Raw genomic sequence first — 23847 nt, forward strand, 5'->3', positions numbered from 1 at the left:
TCTCACTTTTTCCACAGTTGAAAAGGATCTGATGGAGGAATTAAGCAGACATCAGACACTTTTCTCCACATCAAGAGAAGGAGAAACTGTGCTTTGTCTATGGTTAATAATGTCCCAGTGAATTCAGCAAAGGTGATCTGAGACTTGATGATTGGTACAACCTGAGTCTAGATGAGAGTGGTGCTGGAACATGCTGTAGGTAATTTGTGCTCCTGTCAGTCATCAGTTTTGAGACACATTGCTTTACCTATAACTGTTCCCAGCTGCAATTTGTTACAATGTGAACATGAGATGTACAAAACATGGATTATTTGTTGTTTTTTTTAAAAAATCAAGAACAGGGGTAAGGTTCTCTTACACATTTTCTAGTCACTGGCTGACCAGTAGGCTTTGGCAGAGCTTGGGAATAGGTTACTTGTCTTTTATTTCACTGAAAGAAATTAAATATGAGACAGGTGCAACCTAATGAGAAAGAAGGCAAATAAAATAAAAACGTGTTTTTCAAATATTATTTTGGAATTGTTTTCTCTCGTCAATGTACTAATTGAATTTTTTTTAAAAAGCTGATGCTGATATAATGATGCTCATAACGTGCACTAATTTTGCACATATTATTTCTTTAATATAATGTTGCAATGATTACTCTTAAAGGAACAATGTCACAAAGTGTTCCCAATATTTAACTGTGTTGTGCTGTCAATTCACTACAAATTCACAGCTTAGAAGTCAGTTTGAAAATACAATATTACAGGTGGCCGCAGAAATTAAAGAGTCAAGAAAATTAAAACTGTTGATGGAAATTGCACTATATGAAGTGACATAGCTCTTCATGCAATTCACTTTGTGGTGGGTCATGAGTTTGACAGAAAAAACTTTGCAAAATAGATTGACAAGTCAATTTTACCTCAATCAGTTGCGAAGAACATTAACAGATGCTTGACACAGCTTGTGGGCCAGGAATCCAAGTAACAACACATGTTATGAAGAAGTTGGGCATTTAAAAAAAAGCCAACAATTTAAATTTTAAAAGTATTTTGTTTTACAAAAACCGCAGTGTCAAAGATACTTGAATCTAATATTAAAAACCGAGAATGTTGGAGTCATTCAGCAGATTAGGCATAATCTGTGTAAAGAAACAGCAGTAATTTTTTCATGTTGACCTTTTTTTTTATCTGAGCTGAATTGTCCAATTTGCAGCTGTAGAGTTTGTTGTGATGAATCTGTTGAAATGACAGCATAACTACCTTTTTATGTGTTCTCCACATACCTGTGAGATAACAAGCCTCTTTAATTCATGTCTGTTTCACACCATTTTCTCTTCTGTTATAACTTTCTCTTTGTCTCTCTCTGTTAGTATATTCTCCTCTCTGTCTCATATTCCTTCATACCCTCTGCAGAAAGTGATCTTTCCAAGACAGGATGATGTCCTTATTTCCTTCTTGCCTCTGGCTCACATGTTTGAGAGAGTTATCCAGGTAAGAGTCTACCTCACCATCTTATGCCACTTATTATGTTTTACAGAGCCAATGGTTGCCTACATCTGCTGATGTACATATTTCCTACTTGCCATTAGCACACATGTTTGAAAGAATGGTACAGGTAAGAATGGTGCAGGCAGCAAAGAAACATCTGCCACTTTACTTCACATCTAAAATGTATGCACTTATTTGCTGTTCTCCCTGTCTTTATGCTTTCAATAAAGCACTGGTAAAGATCAGTATAGATTTCCATTAACACAACATTTCTGAATTTAATGATTATAACCATATCACATTGTGGCCACTGATAATATATTTGCTGACTGTTTTAATGCTTTTAAATTTCTTTGATTTCCATCTCTCTCACTGAGTGCAATTTAAAAACATTGCTTGAGATCCTGTGATGCAGTCTTCTTGATCAATGTTGTTGTATGTAGTTGAGTACTAAGTTCAAAGTCATTTCAAACTTGTGTGGCTTGATGCATCTTTTTCCTTAATTATCAGCAATTTAATGCGCTCACACAACAGTTTTGAATGAAGCTGGTTTTTCACTCCATTTTTGTAATTACCTGTCCAGAATATCGGATGTTTTAATTTTCCAGTAACAGTATCCAAATGTTCCTAAACTATTCCCATGCCCCACGCTCTAGTTTGCTTTCCACAGCTGTAGAGGGAAATTCAAAAGGAGAATCATTCTTCATAAAACATCTAGAAGAAATGTCATTAGCTCCCAGATAAGCCTTTGGTAGAGTGGGAGGAGGCATTTCTGGTAAGTTAATTGATCAATGGTGTGAAGCTGTTGCATCAGCTCAGTCAGTGGCTAAAACTGATATCACAGGCCCATCTTTGGAAAAGGCAGGGAGTTTGAAGGGTTTAAAAAGGTAGGAAAAATGCAAATACAGAACATTTATTATTAAAATTGACTGCCATTTTGTTGCCAGGGTTGGAGGGTTTGAGCTATAGTGAGAGGCTGAATAGGCTGGGGCTGTTTTCCCTGAAGTGTGGGAGGCTGAGGCTCCTTATAAATCATGAGGGGCATAATAAGGTGAATGGCCAAGATCTTTTTCCCAGGGTAGGGGTGTCCACAATTAGAGGGCATAGTTTTAAGCTGAGACGGGAACAATTTGAAAAGGGGGCAACTTTTTAACACAGAGGGTGTTTTGTGTATGGAATATGCTGCTAGAGGAAGTGGTGGTGGCTGGTACAGTTACAACATTTTAAAAGGCATTTGGATGGGTACATGAATAGGAAGGGTTTAGAGGGATTTCAGACAAATGCTGGCAAATGGGACTGGATTAATTTAGGATATCTGGTCAGCATGGGCAAATTGGACCAAAAGGTTTCCATGCTGTATAACTCTGACATGCACATATGAAAATACACACACGCAACCTCAGCAGAAGAATTTGGTGATGCAGTTTTAACATGCATAAAATGCATATTTGATATGAGTTTTTTTGGGATTTCTTTCATACCCTGTAGCCATAAGAGGTTATAATGGTGGAGAAGGAAGATCATTTAGCCCACCAACTTTTGAGGAGGAGATAACATTGTGTTCATGTCACTGGATGAGTAATCCAGAGGCTGAGCTCTGGGGAATGGAATTTAAATACTTCAATTGATAAATCTCTAGAAAATGAAAATAGTCACAGTAATGGTGCCATGAAACAATCATCAATTAGCATAATTGTGAAGAAAAGCTGCTGTCCTTATTTGGTCTGACTTGCATATGCTCCCAACCCAAAGCAATGGGCAGCACGGTGGCACAGGGTTAGCACTGCTGCCTCACAGCGCCAGAGACCAGGGTTCAATTCCCGCCTCAGGCAACTGTCTGTGTGGAGTTTGCACATTCTCCCCATGCCTGCATGGGTTTCCTCCGGGTGCTCCAGTTTCCTCCCACACTCCACAAATGTGCAGGTTAGGTGAATTGGCCATGCTAAATTGCCTGTAGTGTTAGGTGAAGGGATAAATGTAGGGGAATGGGTCTGGGTGGGTTGCTCCTCCAGAGGGCCGGTGTGGACTTGTTGGGCCAAAGGGTCTGTTTCCACGCTTAAGTAATCTAATCTAATCAATGAGGTTGATTCTGAAGCATTTTCTCTGTGAACGCTTAGCAAGCTACTCTGTTGACAGGCAGTAAGGAATGGTCAACAAATTGATGCAGAGTGGAGGGAACATCTCTGTTTGCATTAATGATGCTGAGGGTGGAGATGGTCGAGAGCATAAAGTTCTTGGGGGTGAAGATCACACCCACATTGACGCACTACAGTCAAGAAGGCACAACATCACCTCTTTTTGTTTTCCTCAGGCGGCTAAAAAAATTCAGTATGTCCATAAAGACTCTTATGAATATTTGTAGAATCACCATAGAAAGCCTTCTCTCTGGATGCACCATAGCATGGTATGGCAACTGCTGACCCCAAGACCGCAAGAAACAGCAGAGTTGTGAATGCAGCCCAGTCCATCACGCAAACCAGCCTTCCATTCATTGACTCTATCTATACTTTCTGCTGCATCAAAAAAGCAATCAACATAATCAAGGACCCCTCCCACTTCCAGATCATCTCTTCCACCTTGTTCTGTTGGGCAGAAAATATCAGTGTTTTAATACACTTTTAAACAGATTCAGATAACACTGTTAGATTAGATTCCCTACAGTGTGGAAACAGGCTATTCGGCCTAACCAGTCCATACTGACTCTCCAAAGAGCAACCCACACAGACCCACTTTTCTCTGACCAATTATTAGACTTCTGAATGGAACTCTTAAATCTTAATGTTGATTTCTATCTGCACCTTCTTGACAGCTGTAACACTATACTGCACTCGGTTCAGTTGCCCTGACATACTTGTACAGTACCATCTGCCTGTCAAGCACCTAAGACAACACTTTTCACTGTAACTCTGTACACATGACTAATCAATCAAAACAATTCAAATTAAATGCTGGTCTTGTTAGTGACATCAACATTCCATGAAAAAATAAATCTGGAACAACTCTGTAAGCCAGTGTTTCACTGCTTATCTCTATAGTTTGGCACATCCATTTCCAACAAGTGTCCATCAAAATTTCCTTTTGAAATTATTGATCATCTGTGATTCCACCACACACTAAGCAGCAAGCTCCTGGTCAGTCAAGGAACTCTGGCTTTGATTGCTGTACCTTCCTCCCACTTGTTGGAATGTGCCTTGCTTCCTTGAAACATGGATTCATGCTGCAGAAAAGGCACTTTGGCCCATCGAATCTGCACTGACATTAATTACACATTTCATCACTAACATCATCTCCTTTAAAGATGAGCCATTGTTCCCTTGCAGATTTTCCTGTAAATCTTTGCTTTAATTTTATCCTAGCCAGATCCCACTGAAATTAATCTCTTCAGATTTAGAAGTTCAATTTTGGACTATTCCTTGCTCTTCTCCATTACTAATCTAAATCTTATGATACAATAATCACTCTCTTAACCCAATGCATCCCACAGCCTCTTGGTCATCTTACAAATATCCTATTTGCTCACGGCTAACTTGAAATTCTTTGAACAATGGGATAAAAATATATTACATTATTTTAAGTAAATACGATTTCATTTTCTTCCAGTCTGTCGTAATATGTCATGGAGGCCGGATAGGTTTCTTCCAAGGTGATATCAGACTGCTGTCTGATGATATGAAGGCACTTCATCCAACTATTTTTCCTGTTGTTCCAAGACTGCTAAATCGAATGTATGATAAGGTAAGCTCTCTGTAATTATTCACAGTTTGGTACGTGTTGCAGAATGTGTGAACAACTTACATTTGCAAGACAACAACTTGCATTTATACAGAGTATTTAAAGAAGAGGAATACCTAAATGTCTTTTATATAGGGGTGAATAAAAATAAAATAGGTTTTAAAAATGAATCAAGGAATGCTAAGTTTGTGCAAGTTAAGAGAGGTAACCAAAAGTTTTTCGTTTAAAAAAAATTTGAATATTAAGTGAGCAGAGAGGCAGGGACATATTATGATGAGTGACAGGTCAGGTTTAAACACAAATTGTTTTATTGACCATTAGTGGCTTGGGTGTACAGAAGTCTAGAATGGGAGTACTTGACGGATTTGGGGAGTCCATAAGACTAGATGAGACTTTATATTCATTCATGTGATGTGGCTGACACTGGTTAGGCCATGATTTATTGCCCATCCTTAATTACGCAGAAGGCAGTTGAAGTCTCCCACATTGCTGTGAGTCTAAAGTCACATGTACGCCAGACCAGACAAGGGTGTCTGTTTTGCACATTAGGGAATCAGGATACTTTTTCATGACCATTGGCAATGGTTACGTAGTTGCCATTTAGGCTAGCTTTTTAATTCCATATTTTTAATGAAGTCATATTTCATCATCTGCCATTGATCAAATAGAACCTATTTCCCAGAACATTAGCTTGGGAGTCTGGATTACAGATCTAGTGATATTACCACTATGTTACCACTTCCTCAAGAGGTAAAATAGGAATAGATGCTGGATGGATTTGAAGATAAAAATTTGAAGATATGTTAAATACATTCGATGATGAGGAACAGCATGGACAAGTGAAAATAAGGTTCTGTAATTTATTATGGATAAATTTATAGCTGAATTAAGATTAAATTGGTATACAGATAGAGGAAAGTCAGAGGTATAGCTAAGTCTTTGTCCATGGACTACAATTCCTAACCCTTACCTAAGGATAAATTCCTCAGCCTTCATCATCGAGTCCTACAACACACATACAGACCCTTTGATCTAGCTTGTCCACTCTGACAAAGTTTCTCAAACTAATTAGTCCCATTTTCCTGTGTTTCGCCTATATCCCTCTAATCCTTTCATGTCGTCTGTCAAAGTATCTTTTAAATATTGTAACTGTACCTGCAACTACCATTTCCTCAGGCAGTTCATTCCATATATGACCCACCTGCTGTATGAAGAAGTTGCCCCTCGGGTCCCTTTTAAATCTTTCTCCTCTCGCCTTAAAATTATGCCCTATAATTTTAAACTCCCTTACCCTAGGGAAAAAGACCCTTGCTATTCACATATGCCCCTCGTGATTTTATAAATCTCTATAAGATTATCCCTCAACCTCCTATATTCCAGCCGATCAAGCCTCTCCTCATAACTCCAGTCCCGGTGACATGCTCCTAAATCTTTTCAGCATCTTCTCCAGTTTAATAACATCCTTCCTATAGGATGGTGACCAGAACTGTACACAGTACTCAGAGCGTGATAGAGTTTAGGAAGGAAAGGCCCCCAGATTTTCTACTGCTCAGTAAGTCCTGTGGCCTGATGTTGTTAGGCCTTTGAAGTTAAATCTGAGTTAAAAATTAAAATGGCAGTTGTGCAAGTGGGGGCTGAGGCGACTGGTAAATTATCCTGGCTGCAGCAATAAAGACGCTTAGTTGCTAATATCTCACCCATTTTGATCAGCCAAGGTATCTTATCTCATCTGAAACAAGTGGGAACCATAATATGAAAACAGCAAGCTTTCACGAGGGATGACATGGATAAATACAGGGGAACCTCCATTATCTGAATGAGATGGGCGGGCACTATTTCGTTCAGATAATTGATTATTCGGTTAATTGATTCAATGCCTGCCCTCTGGGGCTCAGTTCTCTGTTAAATCCACTCCCTGTTCAGGAGATGAGGCAGCAGCACACAGCGCGCGAGCCCCCCCCGCCCCCACAACCCAGTCCAAAAACGGCCCCCACCGTCCACCCCCATCCCTGTTTTCCCCCCCCATCCGCCCCGGGGCAGCTGGACCGGACACTAACAGTAAGACTGCTGCTGCCTTTGGGGGGTGAGTCTCCAAATAGCGCGCGCACACACAAAACCTTTTACTGTAACTTTTTGACAGGTTCCACCTTTGCTTTGTACAGGACAATGTTGGAGAGATTATTTGGGGAAGGGAGGATTTTAGGGTACACTCCTGTGTAGAACTCCAGGGAAAGTCTGGGAAGAGAGGGAGGGAGGGAGAGAGGGAGCAGAAGGTCAGTAATTTGGAGATTGTGCCTGGGCTCCCATCGATATCCAGGACTGTTCTCAGCAGCATTTCAGTAAGCCAAGTTCACTTTTAATTACTGTAAACCAAAGACATGATCAGTGTTGGAAAGACACCTGATGTAATGTTTCTATCAGCACCTGGAGATCTAATTCAGATAGTTGTTATTTGGATAATCAAGGTTCCTCTGTAAATGGGAGAGAGAGTGAGACTTTATCTTTGTCAGTTTGCTGAGTTTGGACATGGGAAGAAAGAATCTGAGATCTTTTAGGATTTTTTTGAACAAGTTCCTTTTACTTAAAAGCTAGTGAAAATATATTACAAGTTAGCCTTCAATAGTACTGTCACACAGTAATACCAGCTTACACATGTGCACAAATTTACCCCCATCACTGCAATATGCCTATTATCAGTTGTTTACGTTTATAGCCATTCATAATGGCTTTCCACACTTTCAAGTACTTATCAGACCGTTGAAAGATGAAACATTTCACCTAAGGTTTACACACTAGTTAACTTTGCAGTCAAACAAAGCTTAATCTAAAAATCTAATGGAAATGGCCCTGGGTGGGTTACTCTTCGGAGGGTTGGTGTGGACTGGTTGGGCCGAAGGGCCTGTTTCCACACTGTAGGGAATCTAATCTAAAAACAACTTCAATTGGGTAAGGCAAGTTGTTAAATCTGCTACAAATTGGACTGGAAATGACTATGCAATGGCTTCCCTACACAAGTCTCTGATAAGTTAACTGTCAAACCCCAATGGTTTCTGGTGCTCAAAAAAGCACATTAATAAAAGGAATCTTTTGGAAAATGGCAGAATTTCAGTGGGCAATTCCAACACTGCGCTGACTGAACAGTATACTTTCCTGGTATAGCAACACTAAAGTACAAATTTCTTTTCAATTATATTTAGATATTTAGCCAGGCAGGCACACCAGTAAAACGCTGGCTACTTGAATTTGCAGCCAGAAGAAAGGCAACTGAAGTGCGAAATGGCATCATACGGAACAACAGTCTGTGGGATAAACTCTTTTTCAAAAAAATACAGGTAAATAATTATTCATTTTACAAACTCACTTTGAGATAATTAGAGGCAATACTTCTGTCTGTCTGTCTGTCTGTCGAATTGTCTCCTGGGAAGTGCTTTAGGATTGTATTTTGTGACCTAAACTGATGTGCTAAGAATTAATTCATTACAGCTTGATTTGAAAATGGTTTGTCAGATAAAATGTAGGTCAGTGTATTATTAGGAAAAAATTGTAAAGTCGATTCGTTTATCTTTGGCTGTATGTAACAATGTGATTTTAAGCACCACATGGAAGTAGCCCACTCTCCTGCAGAGCAGCAAACATCTATTTTATTTTTTCTGTGGTAACAAAAAGCACAACATCATATATGTGATTTAAAAAAAACATTGAGAATCAGCATTTAGTGGATGTAGGAAGCCTTTAGTCTATACCAGGCTCACCGCAATAAAATAAAGTCTAGCTACAGTTATCTCCAATTATCTTCAATTCTGGCAGTGAAAAGGACAAGAAAACTACATAAGAATGCATCTCATGTCACATGTCAGTGACTACTTTTAGTATAATTTAAGATATTTTAATTTCTACTTATTATGGAGCTCCAGTACTGCACAGGGAACAGTTTGCTGACATTAACAATGGGATTATTAGCACAGTGCTCCACAGGGAGCCATAGAAATTGGTGTTTAGGTCACGTGGGAGAGATCTGAGACAAGAAAAATTTGCACCAGCTAAAAATATAGCACTATTGGTTTTTGTGGCACAGCCACTTCAGTAATGAATGAGATGTAAATCCATTTGTCTTTTCAATTTATTTTGAAACTGCAATGTCAGAATCAAAAATTAACTGAAGTATCACTTGTAAGAGAGCATTTTAAAATTACACAATAAAACTAGTTTAAATATTTTGGATCGGCCAAGCAGTATATGTATAGTTTTAAAAATTGGTGAAATTTATGTATTGCTTTGCATTTTGACCACTGTATTACTACACAGGATAGCCTTGGAGGAAAGGTGAGAATGATTGTCACGGGTGCTGCCCCTGCCTCACCTGCTGTACTTGGCTTCCTAAGAGCAGCACTCGGTTGTCAGGTATGAAAAGCAGAATTTTATTTATTCCTTCATTACAATTCTTTCAGTTTTCATAAAATTTTTTTTTTAATTAATCCAATTTTTTTTGGGGGGGGAAAAAAGTATACTTCTGAACTGTTTTCTCAAAAAAATGTCTCCACAAGTACCACAACAATGAATGATTGCATGTTTAGTTCTCTCTTTTTTTTTGGTGAGTTCTTGATTTGTGCCTGATCAGCTTTGGGGACGTATTGAAGAGAGGCCCAAAGTACAAACTTGTCAGGTTAATTGGAGAGCTGGAGTTTTAGGTGTTAATTAATTTGTCGCTCCTATCACAGACAAAGTTCACCATATTGAGTGCCAATCACCTAGTTAAAAGCCAACTGGTAATCTTCAGCAACTATCCTGACCATTTGCAGGCCTTGTCAGTGGTATCCCATCCTGCAAGTCAAAGGTGAAGAGCTTCTGTGTCCTAAAGATCACTTGTTGAGGCCAATCCCCAGTGATCTAGTGTCATTGAATCACCAGAGTTGTACAGCACGGAAACAGACCCTTCAGTCTACCTCGTCCAAGCTGACCAGATATCCTAAATTAATCTAGTCCCATTTGCCAGCACTTGGCCCATATCCCTCTCAACCCTTCCTATTCATATACCCATCCAGATGCCTTTTAAATGTTGCAATTTTACCAGCTTCCACCACTTCCTCTGGCAGCTCATTACACGTACACACCACCTGTTTGGAAAAAAAAATGCCCCTTAGGTTCCTTTTTATATCTTTTTCCCGTCACCTTAAACCTATGTCCTCTACTTTTGCTCCTCTACCCTGGTGAAAAAAGACCTTGGCTATTCACCCTCATGATTTTCTAAACATTCATAAGGTTACCACTCCACTTCCAATATTCCAGGGAAAACAGCCCCAGCCTCTTCAGCCTCTCCCTCTTGCTCAAACCTTACAATCCCAGTAACTTCTTTTAAGTCCTTTCTGCACTCTTTCAGGTTTAACAACATTGCTCCTATAGCACGATATATGTGCTATGTCATGTACAGCTGCAACATGATACCCTAAATCCTGTACTCTATGCACTGACTAATAAAGGAAGTGTACCAAACACCTTTTTTATACCCTCTCTACCTGTGACTCCACCTTCACAGGAACTATTAACCTGCACCCCAAGGGTTCTTCATTTGGCAATACATCCCAGGACCCTACTATTGACTGTATAAGTCCTGCCTTGATTTGCCTTGCCAAAATGCAACACCTCACATTTATCTAAATTAATTTCCATCTGTCACTCTTGGACCCATTGGCCCATCTAATCAAGATCCCGCTGTACACCGAGATAACCTCCCTGCTGTCCACCATACCACTAATTCTGGTATCACCTGTAAACTTACTAACCATTCCTCCTAATTTAACATCCAAGTCTTTCATAGAAGTGAAAACAAAACAGTAGACCCAGCTCCAATCCTTGCAGCACAACACTAGTCACAGGTCTACAGTCCAAAAACAACCCTCCACCATCAACCTCTGTCTCCTACCTTCAAGCCAACTTTGTATCCAAATGGCTAGCTCTCCCTTGAATCCACATGATCTAACTTTGCTAACTGGTCTTCCATGCAGAACCTTGTCGAAGGTCTTGTTGAAGTCTGTATAGACAACATCTACCACTCTGTCTTAATTGTTACTTTAGAAAACTCATTCAAGTTCATGGCAAGATGATAATTTTTCTTTTGCTTATTTGGTGGTAGGGATCATGGAGAAATTTGGGTCTTGAAGCCAAAAACAGAGGGATGGCTTTCAGAAGCTACCCTTTGTCCCCATCCATGCCTCCTATTCCCATTATTTTGGGGCAAATAGAATTTCATCCCTTAGCCCAGCGGGAGGATTGCCCTTGTTTCTCCAGGGCTAACTCTCTGTCATTTCCACTTCTCACCACCACGTCAGGTAGGAGATAATTGCACCCCAGGCTTTTTGAGGGAAATGGGGCAAGGTTGAATAGAAATGGTCTGGGAGGTAATTGTCCTATGATACATTGAAGCATTTCAACAGCAGGTTTGGATAGGTAATGGGCTTATGCCCCCAGCCGGCCAATGGTATTGCTGCTTTAATATTCATATCAGGATCCAATAACCCAGTTGTGTAATCCTGATTTGCATGCTTCAGTTACTAATGGGTTAGGCACGGGCATTAAAGCAAGTCTACATCTCTCCCATGTTTCCTGAGCCCTCCAGACCACCTGTGGTGAAAACAAAACATTTCGCATTAGTCAAGCAATTCTTTTTTAAAAAAAATTGTCATGTCCCAATAGTAAATATATTGGAATTTTAAAAAATGGCTCTTAAAATGAGTAGAAATCTTGGCTGATCAAGAACAAAGCACAATAGAAGATGGCATCTTAAACACAGAGTCATGATTTTAAAAAATAGTGTAATAAATGAGAACAGCTTCCATAAAGTGTTAGAGGTATCAATCCAAAATGAATACAAATCACTAACCCCACAAAGAGGTACTACTTATGAGGATCACAACCCAACAATGTGTAATTGATAGGTGAAAGAAGTTATATTCTAAAACAAAAAAAGTTAGTTTGGTTAGCAGAAAGTTACACACAGATTTAAGTTAAAACTGGTCAGTCCCAGTCCCTGGAGTAGAGGAAACAGAATTTGTTTACATACAGCACTATATCACCTACAGAGATAGACATTGACTCCCAAAATTGTTCCTTCTCATATCATCTTCCCCATCGCTTTTAAAAAGCATGAGCTCAGGAAACTCTTTGTCATGAAGATAGACAGCTGGTTGAATGATCTCTCTGCCACTTCCTTCTCCCCTTGTCCACCATCAAAGGTCAAAGACATAATGGACTAGATTGCTCCTATGTCGGAAAACAATATCCTTTTATGTCTGCTTCTTACATCATTTGAAGTATTTTTTTTAAGGCCAACTGTTACAATATGGGATAAACCCTCCTGCTTAATTTACACCAGCAACACCGAAAAGATTTATCCTGTGCAGTAATCTGTGAAAATTTGAAAGGCCAAGAACTATTTAAAGTAAAAATTAACAACTTTATTTCTTAAAGTATAACAGAGAATAATTAATTAACAACTATTTACAATTCCTTCCTCTATCCTATCTTTTACCTTCCCTTTCTACAACACTAGTCAGATTAAAAACCCCAATTAAGGTTTACCAAAAATTCAAGTTTCAAAACCAGCCAGTTGTCGAATCTTCTATATGGATCTTCCTGTGTTGTCTTTTCTTGGGGATGATGCTGCAAAGATTGATAAAGTTACCTTTTAAAAGAGCTATTTTTCGGGCAATCTCTACTTGCTGGTGGCGTGGCAGTTCTCCTCCCAACTGTTCAATTTTCCCCTATCTTATACTCCAGCCCCCCCGAGACTATTGGATTGGGTCATATGCTTTAAAGATTGTCAGTATAATAAATTCAAATTTGATTGGAATTTGGCACTTTGTTGGGGTATATTTTAAACTGATTGGCTTAATTCGAATCTGTTTTTGTCTTCAGGCAACCAGCTACCCTAGTAGCTAGACCACATGTAACATTGTATTTTATTCAGAACACTTGGTGCTGTCAGGTAGTTCTGCTAGCTTTTAACTCTCTTAAAGGTTCTAACACACCCACATCTTCATAACACAAGCTTTAACTAAATCCAGCCTTAAATACTCACTTTCCTTTAATTTCTGTCTTGCATGCCCTCTAGAAGCTCTTTGTTCGTAAAAACCCACCTCATTCTCCTGAGATTCTCTCCACTAAATGGGACATCCAATATCCACTTATGGCTCCCATGCCTGTTGTTATTAATTGTTCTGTCTTGCTAAGCTTTGTCACCTCTCCCTAAAGTATGCCTCTCCCATTTAAAAAAAAAATTCTACTTTGCAAACTACAGCCAAATCTCAATCTCCCTTTACTCTCCAAAGTTCTTCAATGTGTTGCTACACCCACCCACATTTGAGTGTTTCCTGAAACTCTAGAACTTAAGCTCCCAAGACTTTCAAATCTGGAATTGTCTTGCTAAAACTCTCCAACCCCCTTTCTTCCTTTTTAAGAGCATTTTTAAAAATATAATTCTGACCAAGCTTTACATTTGTCCTCCTATTTCCTTACTTGACTGTGTTTTGTAACATTGCTGTGAAACAATTTGGAACTTTTTTTAATTTAAGGATGCTGTGTAAGTAAAATTTGGTGAAAATTATTCAGACAGAAAATGGATCTCTTTTCTACCTTCTGTCATTAAAGCAAAAATGTAATGCCTTATTTGTTCACTCATCATCAAGACACAATTTCTAAAAAGGCTCATTCGTACATTGAGGAAAAATGTAATACCATGAAACCTCAAATCCTCTCCTCCCTTTCTCTTCCTACTGTCTGGATTCTCCGCCTCTCCAATCCTCCTCTCTTACTCATCTGATTTCAGTATCCCATTTCTGTCTGAATCTCTCTGCTTGTGCCTTTTCCTTTTTTATCTTCACTCACTCCTCTCCTTCACCTCACTTTCTCCTTGTTTTCCATATCTTAACACTGACTCACCTCACTGACATTTGATGACATCTAGCTGTAGAGTTCAAAATATCTTTATTTTTTGGTGTTCTACTTCATTCTTCTGAACTCTTTTATTAATTATTTTCTTATGTTAGAACATTACCTAAATATTCAAAAGCATAGTTACCAAACATTCTATACATTGAGAACACCAGTAGAGACCCTTGCAAGACACTATTATTCACGTTTGTCCTGTCAATTAGAGTGCCTGCCAACTATTTCGAATTCTGTCTCTTACAAAAGCTAATTTCCAAACTGGGACAAGAATTTGCCTTCAATTCCATTTTAGCTAACTTTACTTAGAAATCTCTTCAGACGTCCATCCTCATGAGTCTATGCCTCTCGACATGCATTTGAATAACATTCATGATGTCCTCCTGACCACTTTTTTTTAGTCATTTCTTCAAAGAAAAATTAATTGAGGTTGGTAATCCACCATTTATCAATTGTCTCTGAGCTGAAATTTTTCAGCATTCAGTCACACTGTCCTTAACTATACAAACTAATATATTTCTGTATTTGAAACAAAATGTATGGAGTGGGCTTTCAGCTATTTAGAATTAAGTTATCCTATACTTAGTGATCAAGGGGCTAAAAGGGAGGAGGAAACAAACACAGTTGCTATTATGAGAGAAAACTCTGGAAACTTATGACCCAGCCTCTACAGCCCTTTCTTTGGTACAAAATTCCACAAATTCACAAACGTCTGACAGAAATTATTCCTCTGCCCTGCCCTAAAAAGATGACCACTTATTCTGAGATTATGCCTTCTGGCCCTAGATTCTCTCACAATAGAAAACCACCTTGCCTCATCTATCCTGTCAAATCCTGAATCTTTCATATTTCAGTAAAGTTAAATCTCATTCTTCTAAACTCTGAATACAGGCCCAACCTACTCAAACCTCTCCTCATAAGATCAATCCTTCTTTGTTCCGTTTCCAAAGCAGTAAAACTTTTGTTAGATAAGGGGCTCACAACTGTTCACAATATTCTGCTGTAGTCTGATTAGTATCTTGTATAATTATGGTTAGCCTTCCCTTTTTTTTTAATACTCCTGTCCTTTTGAGATAAAGGCCCATTCCATTTGCTGAACTTACATGATTTTTGAGATATCTACATGAGGACTCCCAAATTCCTGTGCCTGTAGTGTTCAACAGTCTTTCCCCAATTAAATAATAATATTTTCTCACTTTATATTCTGTCAAGTTTTTATCCACTCAACCGGTCTATATCGCTCTGTAGACTCTTTGTGTCATCGTCACTATTTGCCTTCCCACCTATTGTTGTTTCATCTAAAAAGTCACTTCATATGTACTGTAAATAATTGTGGCCCCAGAACTGATCCCTCTAGTACTGCATTGATTACAGGTTGCCATCCTGAAAATGCTCATCCTTCCCCAAATTCCCTACTTTTATTTGTTAGCAGATCCTCTATTAAAGCTAATATACCACCTGCAAGCCATGGGCTCTTAGGTAGCCTAATATATAGCACCTGGTCTTATTTTTGGATTTTCAGAAGGCATATTAGATCACGGCTTTCCCTTTATGCTGCTTCTTACTTTCTTAAACAATTCTAAGAAATTTCCTCTTGGAGAAGCCATGCTGACTCAGCTTCATCATATTATGTATTTCTAAATGCTCAGCTCTTGCATCCTTTAAAGTAGACTCGAACATTTTTGCAATAACAAATATGAAGCTAACTGGCCTGTAGTTACCTGTTTTTTGTCTCCTTCCCTTTTTACATAAAGGTGTCAAGTCAACAGTTTTCCAATCCTCTGAATTGTCCAGAATCTAAAGCTCTGAGAATCTCTGTAGCTACTTCTTTTAATATGCTAGTATGCATCCCATCAGGTCCAGGTGACGTTTAGTTCCTTAGCTCTATCGATTTCCCTAGCACTTCTTCTCTAATGATAGTTATTGTATTTAATTTTTCTCCTCCTTTGCCCCTTGATTAATAAGTAATTTAAAAATGTCATTAATACCTTCGCCAGTTAACACTGATGCAAAGTACTTATTCAGCTCCTCTGCTATGTCCTGATTCCTCACTGGAACTGTAGATTATAGAGAAGTGTAGATCTAGGAACAACCTGATCAAGATTTTCAAGGAGATCAAAGCTGGGATTTAAACATTGAGGATCATGTGTCTTTTGAAAAGACAGAGGGAAGAAAAGACGTTGGGTATGATTGTTTAGTATGGATGGAATAAGTGGTATTACAGGAACTATCTTTTATCAGAAGATGTAGAATCGGTATTAGTGAAAGTCAGAAATTACAAGAGGAAGAGTACACTGGTCAGAATAGTCTATAAGTAGGAGGCAATAACATTTCCTCTTTCTCAAGTAAACCTTGTAATTGCCTCCTTCATTTTTAAAATAGTGAACTGTGTTTTAATTGAAATTTGATATAGCTACATACTAAAAATAATTAATAATCTTTGCTATGATGAACAGAAGGAGTTGATTCACCCATCCTCACCTGGCCATAATGCATCTCAGAAGAATGAAAGGCTTGAAGACTCATTTGATGCTCAGAGTAGTAATCAGTCAACTCAGCTGATTAATGCTCCACTTCATGAACATCGGATTTGAATTCTAAGCAGTACTTTGTCAATTATAATAAGGTCGCTATCATTAATGGCTGAACTGTCACTCAGAATATTGTACTCTCCTTTTGTCAGTCTCTATTCTGTACACTCTATTTTTCTGTTTAAAAACTCTCAAAATATTACAAAGGATTATCTCAGATGTTTTTAGCTAATAACAAGTGATATTGAAAGATGTCAGTAATTGCACAGTAATTGTCCTTTTCTGCTTAGTCTATTATATGAAACCAAACATAGGAATTTTAGGAAATTATGAGAATGAAAATATTAACCTTGCCATATGTTTAACTTTCCACATATGTATAACCACTGTGATTTGGTTAGGTCTATGAAGGTTATGGACAGACTGAATGTACAGCTGGATGTACCTTTACCACACCTGGAGACTGGACATCAGGTATAAATTGATACCTTTTTATTGCTATTTCAAATATATGTATGCACTACATATCAAAGATGTTGAAACAAGCTTCCTAAAATATCTCTAGTTTCTGCTAAAATAGAACCAGTGTATTCAGGAGTAATAGGAAAATGTCGTGAATACTGGCTGCAGCCCTTTGAAAAAGCATCAGCGAGATGATGTTCAGGGAAGAGCTTCTCTATTTGGCTTCAGAGCAGAATTAGTGGAGGCTTGAGAATAGCTTGCTCACTTATCCTCTATCTCGGTCATTATATGTTATCACATTGAGAGACCAAAGGAAGGCGAACGCATGAAAAATTACTTGTAAACATAAAAGCCAATCTTCTTCCTAATTAAATCATTTTAAAAAATCTCCTTTTGGAGATGCACATGTGGGTAGACAATTTTGACCATGGATATTCTAAAATGTAGTGTGGCTACCCAATGGAAATGAACATTGGAAGAGGTATTTACTGGCTAGACAAATTGCTAGTATACATTTTACACTATTGGCCAATGTCAAAAGTACCCCGCTCTCAACCAACAATACATTTCAGATCAAGCTAAGATCAAAATCAGAAATATCAAGGCAAGTGATAGGGAGGTAGTATCTGAGAGGGTAAGGTAGATGAGGATGGAGAGAGATGAATTGGAGACCGGGAAGGTGAGAGAAGTGGAAATAATAATTCAGGAGAGGAGAGAGGAAGAAACAGAAGAGAACAGCAGAGCATGGATGAGGATAGTGGAATTGGGATGAGAATATAGTGGGGAGAAGGCAATGGGGAAGAAAAGGAGAAAGGCAAAGTGGAAAGGGAAAGAATGGAGATAACAAAATGGGAAGAGAGGAAAGATGGAGAAGGAGGGCAGATGGGGAGGGGAGGAGAGTGTGCAGTGAAAGCAGGTGAGGGAGTAGAGATGTCAGTGAATTTTGATTATAGAGTTGAGAAAGTATAGAGGCAGGGAGAAAAGGAAAGGCAGTAGCAGTCATACGGAAGAATGGCTTAAAAATTGGAAGGGAAATGGTAAAATGATGAGAAGATTATTGGAACATAGGTAAGAGGAAGAAATGAAAAGGGGAAAATAGTTGGAAGAAGAAAAGGAAAGAGATATGAGAATCCAAGGACAATGGATTGTAGGAATTGTAGGAAATGAGGCAAATAAGGAGGAGCAGGAATGCTGATAGAAGTTGGATATGGACGAAAAAGGGAATACATTAACTAAAAGGAAGAAAGCTGGGAAAAAGAAGCAAAGGACAGTGATGAGAAGGGAAGACCCGAGGGGAAGGCAGAAGAGCGGAGCTGGAGGAAAATAAGTTATAGATGGAGAAAATAGAAAAAAATTTGGTGGACTAAAGGCTGATAAAGAGGATGGGATGAAAGGGCAGTATAAGGAGGAGAAAGAGTTTCAAGGTAGAGAAATCAAGTAGGATGAGGTTTGATGGAAAGAAGGAAAAGCCAAGATGGAAAGCGAGGACAGAAAAAGAAGGGGATAAGATTTAGAGATGGAAAGAAGAGAGGAAGTGAGGGGAGCACAGTAAATAAACAAGAAAAGAGGGAGTGCAGTGAAGAGTGAGGGAGAGTAATATGAAAACCGTGAAAGGAGAGGAAGGTAGCATAAAACTGTTGCCAAAGCAAGTTGGAGAGATGGAAAAGATGACCAGTGACAGTAAATGATAAAGTAAAATAAGGAGAGACAAATGGAGTATGAAAAGGAGAGGGAGGTGTGGTGAAGAGAATGAGAGAGGTACTGGAGTCGGGAAAGTGAGGAAAAGAAACATGAGTGTTTCCAGTCACCTGGTCAGACCTGGCTCTGTTTAAGGAGAGTAAGCATAGATCTGTTCAGAAAAAAAATGTAGTGAACAAACTCGTTTGATAATTTGATGTAACATAGAAGCTGGATATAGGTCGTGCCATTGATGTGGTTCACATGGACTTTCAAAAGGCAGTTGACATGTCAAAGAACAGCTCTCTGCCTGTATTCCATGAAGGGCTTTTGCCCAAAACGTCGATTTTACTGCTCCTCGGATGCTGCCTGAACTGCTGTGCTCTTCCAGCACCACTAATCCAGAATGTCAAAGAACAGGCTTACCAACAAATTTAGAACATATGGAACAAGAGGGAAAATTGCAGCAGGGGTATGGAATTGACAGAGTGGCAGAAAACAAAAAGTAGTGGTGAATAGTTGTTTTTTTGGATTGATGGAATTCCCCAGGAATTTGTGTTAGCTCCCTGCCCTTCCTGATGTGTGATAATGACCTAGACATTGGCGAACAGTTTCAAAATTTGAAGATGATTATGCTCTTGGAAGTACTGTGAACCTTTGGGAAGATAGTGTCGGACTTCAAGAAATAGGCTGGTTAGTGGAATGAGCTGAAAATGTGTTGCTGGAAAAGCGCAGCAGGTCAGGCAGCAGTGGAATGAGTCAACAAGTGGAAGGTGATATTTAATGTGATGTGTGAGGATATTAGTTTTGGTAGGAAGAATGTGGAGAGACAATATAAAATAAAAAATTCAATTTGAAGGGTTGCAAGAATTTAGGCAGCTGGCAGTATATGTGTTAAGTAGTTGAAGGCAACAAGTGGCGAGAAAGTGATTAATACATCCTAGGCTTTATAAATAGGGCTATGGAATACAAAATAAAGAAGTAATGATAAATCCATCTAAAACATTGTTTCAGCCTCAGTTGGAGTTTGGTATCAAGTTCTGGACATCACACCTTAGGGAAAATGTGAAAGAGTGATATGAAGGATGAAGCACTTCACCTGTGTAAATACGTTGGAGACACTCAGGCAATGTTCCTTGGTGAAGAGAAAGTTAAGACTGGATTTGATAGAGGAAGATTGGGAGAACCTGTTTCTGTTGGTGGAAGGGTCCAGAACCAAAGAACATCAATTTAAGGTGATTGGCAAAAGAAGCAATGGAAACATGAATAAAGAAGCTTTTTAATTCAAAAAGCTTAGCATCTGGACTGCACTGCACTGGTGGAGAATCATTTACTTGAGTCCTTCAGAAGACAATTGGATAACTACTGAAAGAGAAAGAAATTAGCAGGCTTCCTGGAAGAAGTAGGAGAATGGGAGAGCTGACATAGACAAGTAGGTTTTCTGTGCTATAAGCATTACTTGGTTATATCATTTGTGGGAGGACATAAGATGACGGGAGAGAAAAGGAGGAGGAGGAAGGTGGGAGAGGGAGACAACGAAAGAGAAGAGAAAGAGAGATTAGGTGGTGATGGGGAAAATCTAGGAGATGACCAAGAGAGGAAATTTAAGTTAATAGCTCAACTCTAATTTGTCGATCTCTTGGCTGTTCTGTCAGTCATGTTGGTGTCTGATGGTTGATTGGTCACTATTAGATTTACTACATTTTGTTTTGTTTTCTGTTTTAAAAACTCAGGGGAGAATCTTTTTCCTATCTTGTAGCCGTCTAACTCCTCACTCTCTTCACCGTTCTCCCCATCTCATACATGAGGTTAAACTTCAGTATTCAACCTGTAGTCTTTCTGGTTTAAGACTAATTTTTTTTTGTTTTTAAATTCAAGATAGAAAGAAATCAAAATATTTTGGGGAAATGGGGTTCTTTTTATATTTTTTTTTATAAAGAGATATTTAAATTGCCTCATTTAATGACCTCCATATCTGGACACCAAGAGCTCCCTGTTTCTCCAGTAAAAGTTTTAGTTATGTCAACATAATCTGTAAACCTCATCATCATTTAACCATGAACTAAATTACAATTTCTCCTTTCTATCAGGATACAAGATTCAAATGTTACTTGATTATTAATATTGCTTAATTTTCATTCTGCAGGACATGTTGGAGCTCCATTGCCTTGTAATTATCTCAAACTTATCAACGTAGATGAAATGAAGTATTTTTCTGCGAAAGGAGAGGGAGAGGTAGGTAAATGCTTACATTTCAAATATTCTTCCCCATTTATAGGTATTCCCATTTCACTCTCAATGAAAGGGGCAGACAGCAAAGAGATTCTATCTTTTAAAATGAACGGGGCATAGAACTAATGTAAACACTATGCTGGAGAAACTAAGCTGTTGATATTTTGAGTATAATATGATGTGCATTTTAGATTTTAGCCTTCTGGATCACTGGGATCATTTCTGGGGACTTGTACAAGTGGTACAGTCTTCACATAAACCAACATCCTTCCAGGTAGGTTTGCTAGTGTTCTTGGAAAGGATTTAAACTAGTTCAGCAGGTGGCGGGGTGCAACATGAGTACAATAGTGACACAATAGAGTAAAGGAACCAAGATAGAGAGTTCAGCCATGTTACAATTTAGGAGAGCAAGGCAAAGCTGAATAGCCTGTACTTTAATGCTAGGAGTATTATAGGTAAGATGAGTGTAGATTGGCACGTGAAATTGCGATGTCACCAGCATAGATATGGTTGATGGGGGGGCAAGACTGGCAACTCAACATTCCAGGGTATAGGATCTTTAGTTGAATACGAGAGGGTGTAAAGAGGGGATGGTGTTGCATTATTCAGGATGGTATTTTATAGGCTACCATGCAATCAGTTGACAATAGAGGAAAAGATATGTAAACAATTCACTGAGATGTGTAATAATGATAGGGTAACTATATCAGATTTTAACTTCCTCAACATTAATTAGGATAGTCATAGAGTAAAGATTTTAGAAGGGGTAATCTGTGCATGGGGCCAAAGGATATTGTTAGGATGGTAAACAAATACTTCAAACCTATCTTTGCTCTGGAAAAGGAAGATTATGGTACAGAATTTGGGGAAGAGCACAATAAGGGTTTTAAGCAGATGGACATAGGGTGTGAAGAGGTTTTTACAGGCTTAAAAGTGAACAACCCTCTGATCAAGATGAGTTGCATACCTGGCTGCTGTGTGGTGGGAGAGGAAATTACAGGGGCTCTGACCTAAATGTTTTATTTCTATATGGCCAGAGGAGAGGTGTTGGAAGACTGGAGAACAGCTATTGTGGTCCCACTTTTCAAGAAAGTGAGATGAACAAATCAGGGATTTACAGACCAATTAGTCTAACATCAGCAGTAGCGAAACTATTGGAGAATATCAATCTGCACTTGGAGAGACAAGGTTTGATCAGAGGTAGTCAGCATGGCTTTGTCAGTGGGAGATCGTGCCTAACAAATTTGATTGAAATATGATCAGGTGTGTAGATGAGGTAGTGAACTGATATAGTTTATATTGATTTTCAGCAAAGCCTTTGAAAAGCTCCCACAGAAGGGACGCAGAGGAGAATCCCCAGAATGTCACCTGGGATGGAGTATTTTGGCTATAAAAGAGGTTGGATAGGTTTGCAGTTGTTTCTTTACAGCAGAGAATGCTGAGTGGGGATCAGATTGAGGTGTATAAGATTGAGAGGCATCGACAGGGTGGGTAGGGAAGCAGCTTTTCCCTTGGTCAGTAATGAGGTGGCATAATTTTAAGGTGAAGGGCAACAGGTTTACAGGTGATTTGAGGAAAAGGATTTTCACCCAGAGGATGGTGGGAATCTGGAATACTACCTGAGAGGGTAGTAGAGGAAGTAAGTCTCAGAACCTTTTAAAACATGCATGAATGAGCACATGAAACCCTGAAATATCATAACATTAAGGCTATGGGCCAAGTGCTAGAAAGTGGGATCAGTGTAAGCAGATCACAGACTGAATAGGTCAAAGGTTCTCTTCTGTACTATATGATGCTTTGGATTGGAAGGGGGTTTGAAAAGTGCTGGATTTTCAGTTGCTGTAATTTCTGTTCTAATAATTGACTAAACAGAAGGAACAGGGAACAATACCAGGATCTGGTTGAATAGGCCCAGTGCATTATTAATAGTGAGCCATGTGGATAGCCAGCTAGTTTACCAGAAATGAGCCCTTGAAGCTGGGGCTATAGGATTGTCAAGAGTAGACTTCAAACAATCCATAACACAGACAAGGAAAAGTTCAACACCTTTCTCCGGGAGGGAGAATTTGCCATTACCAGGGTGCGAACTTGGAGGATTATGACTGGGAAAAGTAATGGCAATCATTTGATAGTGTTAGTGGTGATGATGGAGATAAGAGAGTGTCAAGGTAGTGATTAGGGTTGAGAATGATGGTCACTAGTGCCTCATTGCAGCTGTCCTCTTCCATGCTGTTCCAGGGTATTCCAGTATCTCTGTTCTCAAAGAGTGGCCCACAGTAGTCCCTTTTTTTTTAAAGACTGCAAGTTAAACCTAGGTGGTCTATGGTGGGATTGAGTATTAGTATTTGTGGCATTAGGGAAAACCTATGTTTCAGAATATCTTCAACGATGCTTTATTTTTCCATTTGCAAAGAACTTGAAAGCAAAATACTGTGGATGCTGGAACTCTGAAACAAAAGCAGACAATGCTGGAGAAACTCAGCAAGTCTGGCAACAGTTATGGAGAGAGAAACAGTCAACATTTTGTCTGTTGTGACTCTTCAGAACAGTTCAAGTTTCATTTTTTTTCTGCTTTCCCTGGAACTGAATAATCTGCCTCCTCTTCTCATTTCAGTTTATCCTCAAGTCATCTTAAAAGCAAATTATTTATCTTGTTCATACTGTTGCAACCTCACTCCACCTTCTACCAGACAGGTTAACCTAAACTTTACTTGCAACAGTTCTAGAAAAGCAAATGCTACAGCATGTGGGCCTAACATGAAAGCAACTTGAATTTGGAAGAAGTATGAAAAATAGTTGAA

General features: G+C 38.9%; 1 protein-coding gene across 6 annotated transcripts in view; it reads left to right on the forward strand.

Moving 5' to 3' along the window:
• LOC140492005 (long-chain-fatty-acid--CoA ligase 6-like) overlaps window positions 1-23847 on the forward strand; it is a 170563-nt gene that overhangs the window by 117147 nt on the left and 29569 nt on the right. For 5 of the 6 annotated variants that reach the window (XM_072590590.1, XM_072590592.1, XM_072590595.1 and 2 more), the window contains 6 exons: window positions 1522-1599; window positions 5073-5207; window positions 8402-8536; window positions 9510-9605; window positions 17077-17149; window positions 20961-21049. In XM_072590590.1, the coding sequence (XP_072446691.1) occupies window positions 1522-1599; window positions 5073-5207; window positions 8402-8536; window positions 9510-9605; window positions 17077-17149; window positions 20961-21049 (606 nt within the window). Of the gene's footprint in view, window positions 1-1397; window positions 1476-1521; window positions 1600-5072; window positions 5208-8401; window positions 8537-9509; window positions 9606-17076; window positions 17150-20960; window positions 21050-23847 lie in introns of all 6 variants that reach the window. The other variant, XM_072590591.1, reaches the window with a different exon arrangement.

The sequence above is a fragment of the Chiloscyllium punctatum genome, chromosome 20 (assembly GCF_047496795.1).
Source record: "Chiloscyllium punctatum isolate Juve2018m chromosome 20, sChiPun1.3, whole genome shotgun sequence".
Classification (NCBI taxonomy): domain Eukaryota; kingdom Metazoa; phylum Chordata; class Chondrichthyes; order Orectolobiformes; family Hemiscylliidae; genus Chiloscyllium; species Chiloscyllium punctatum.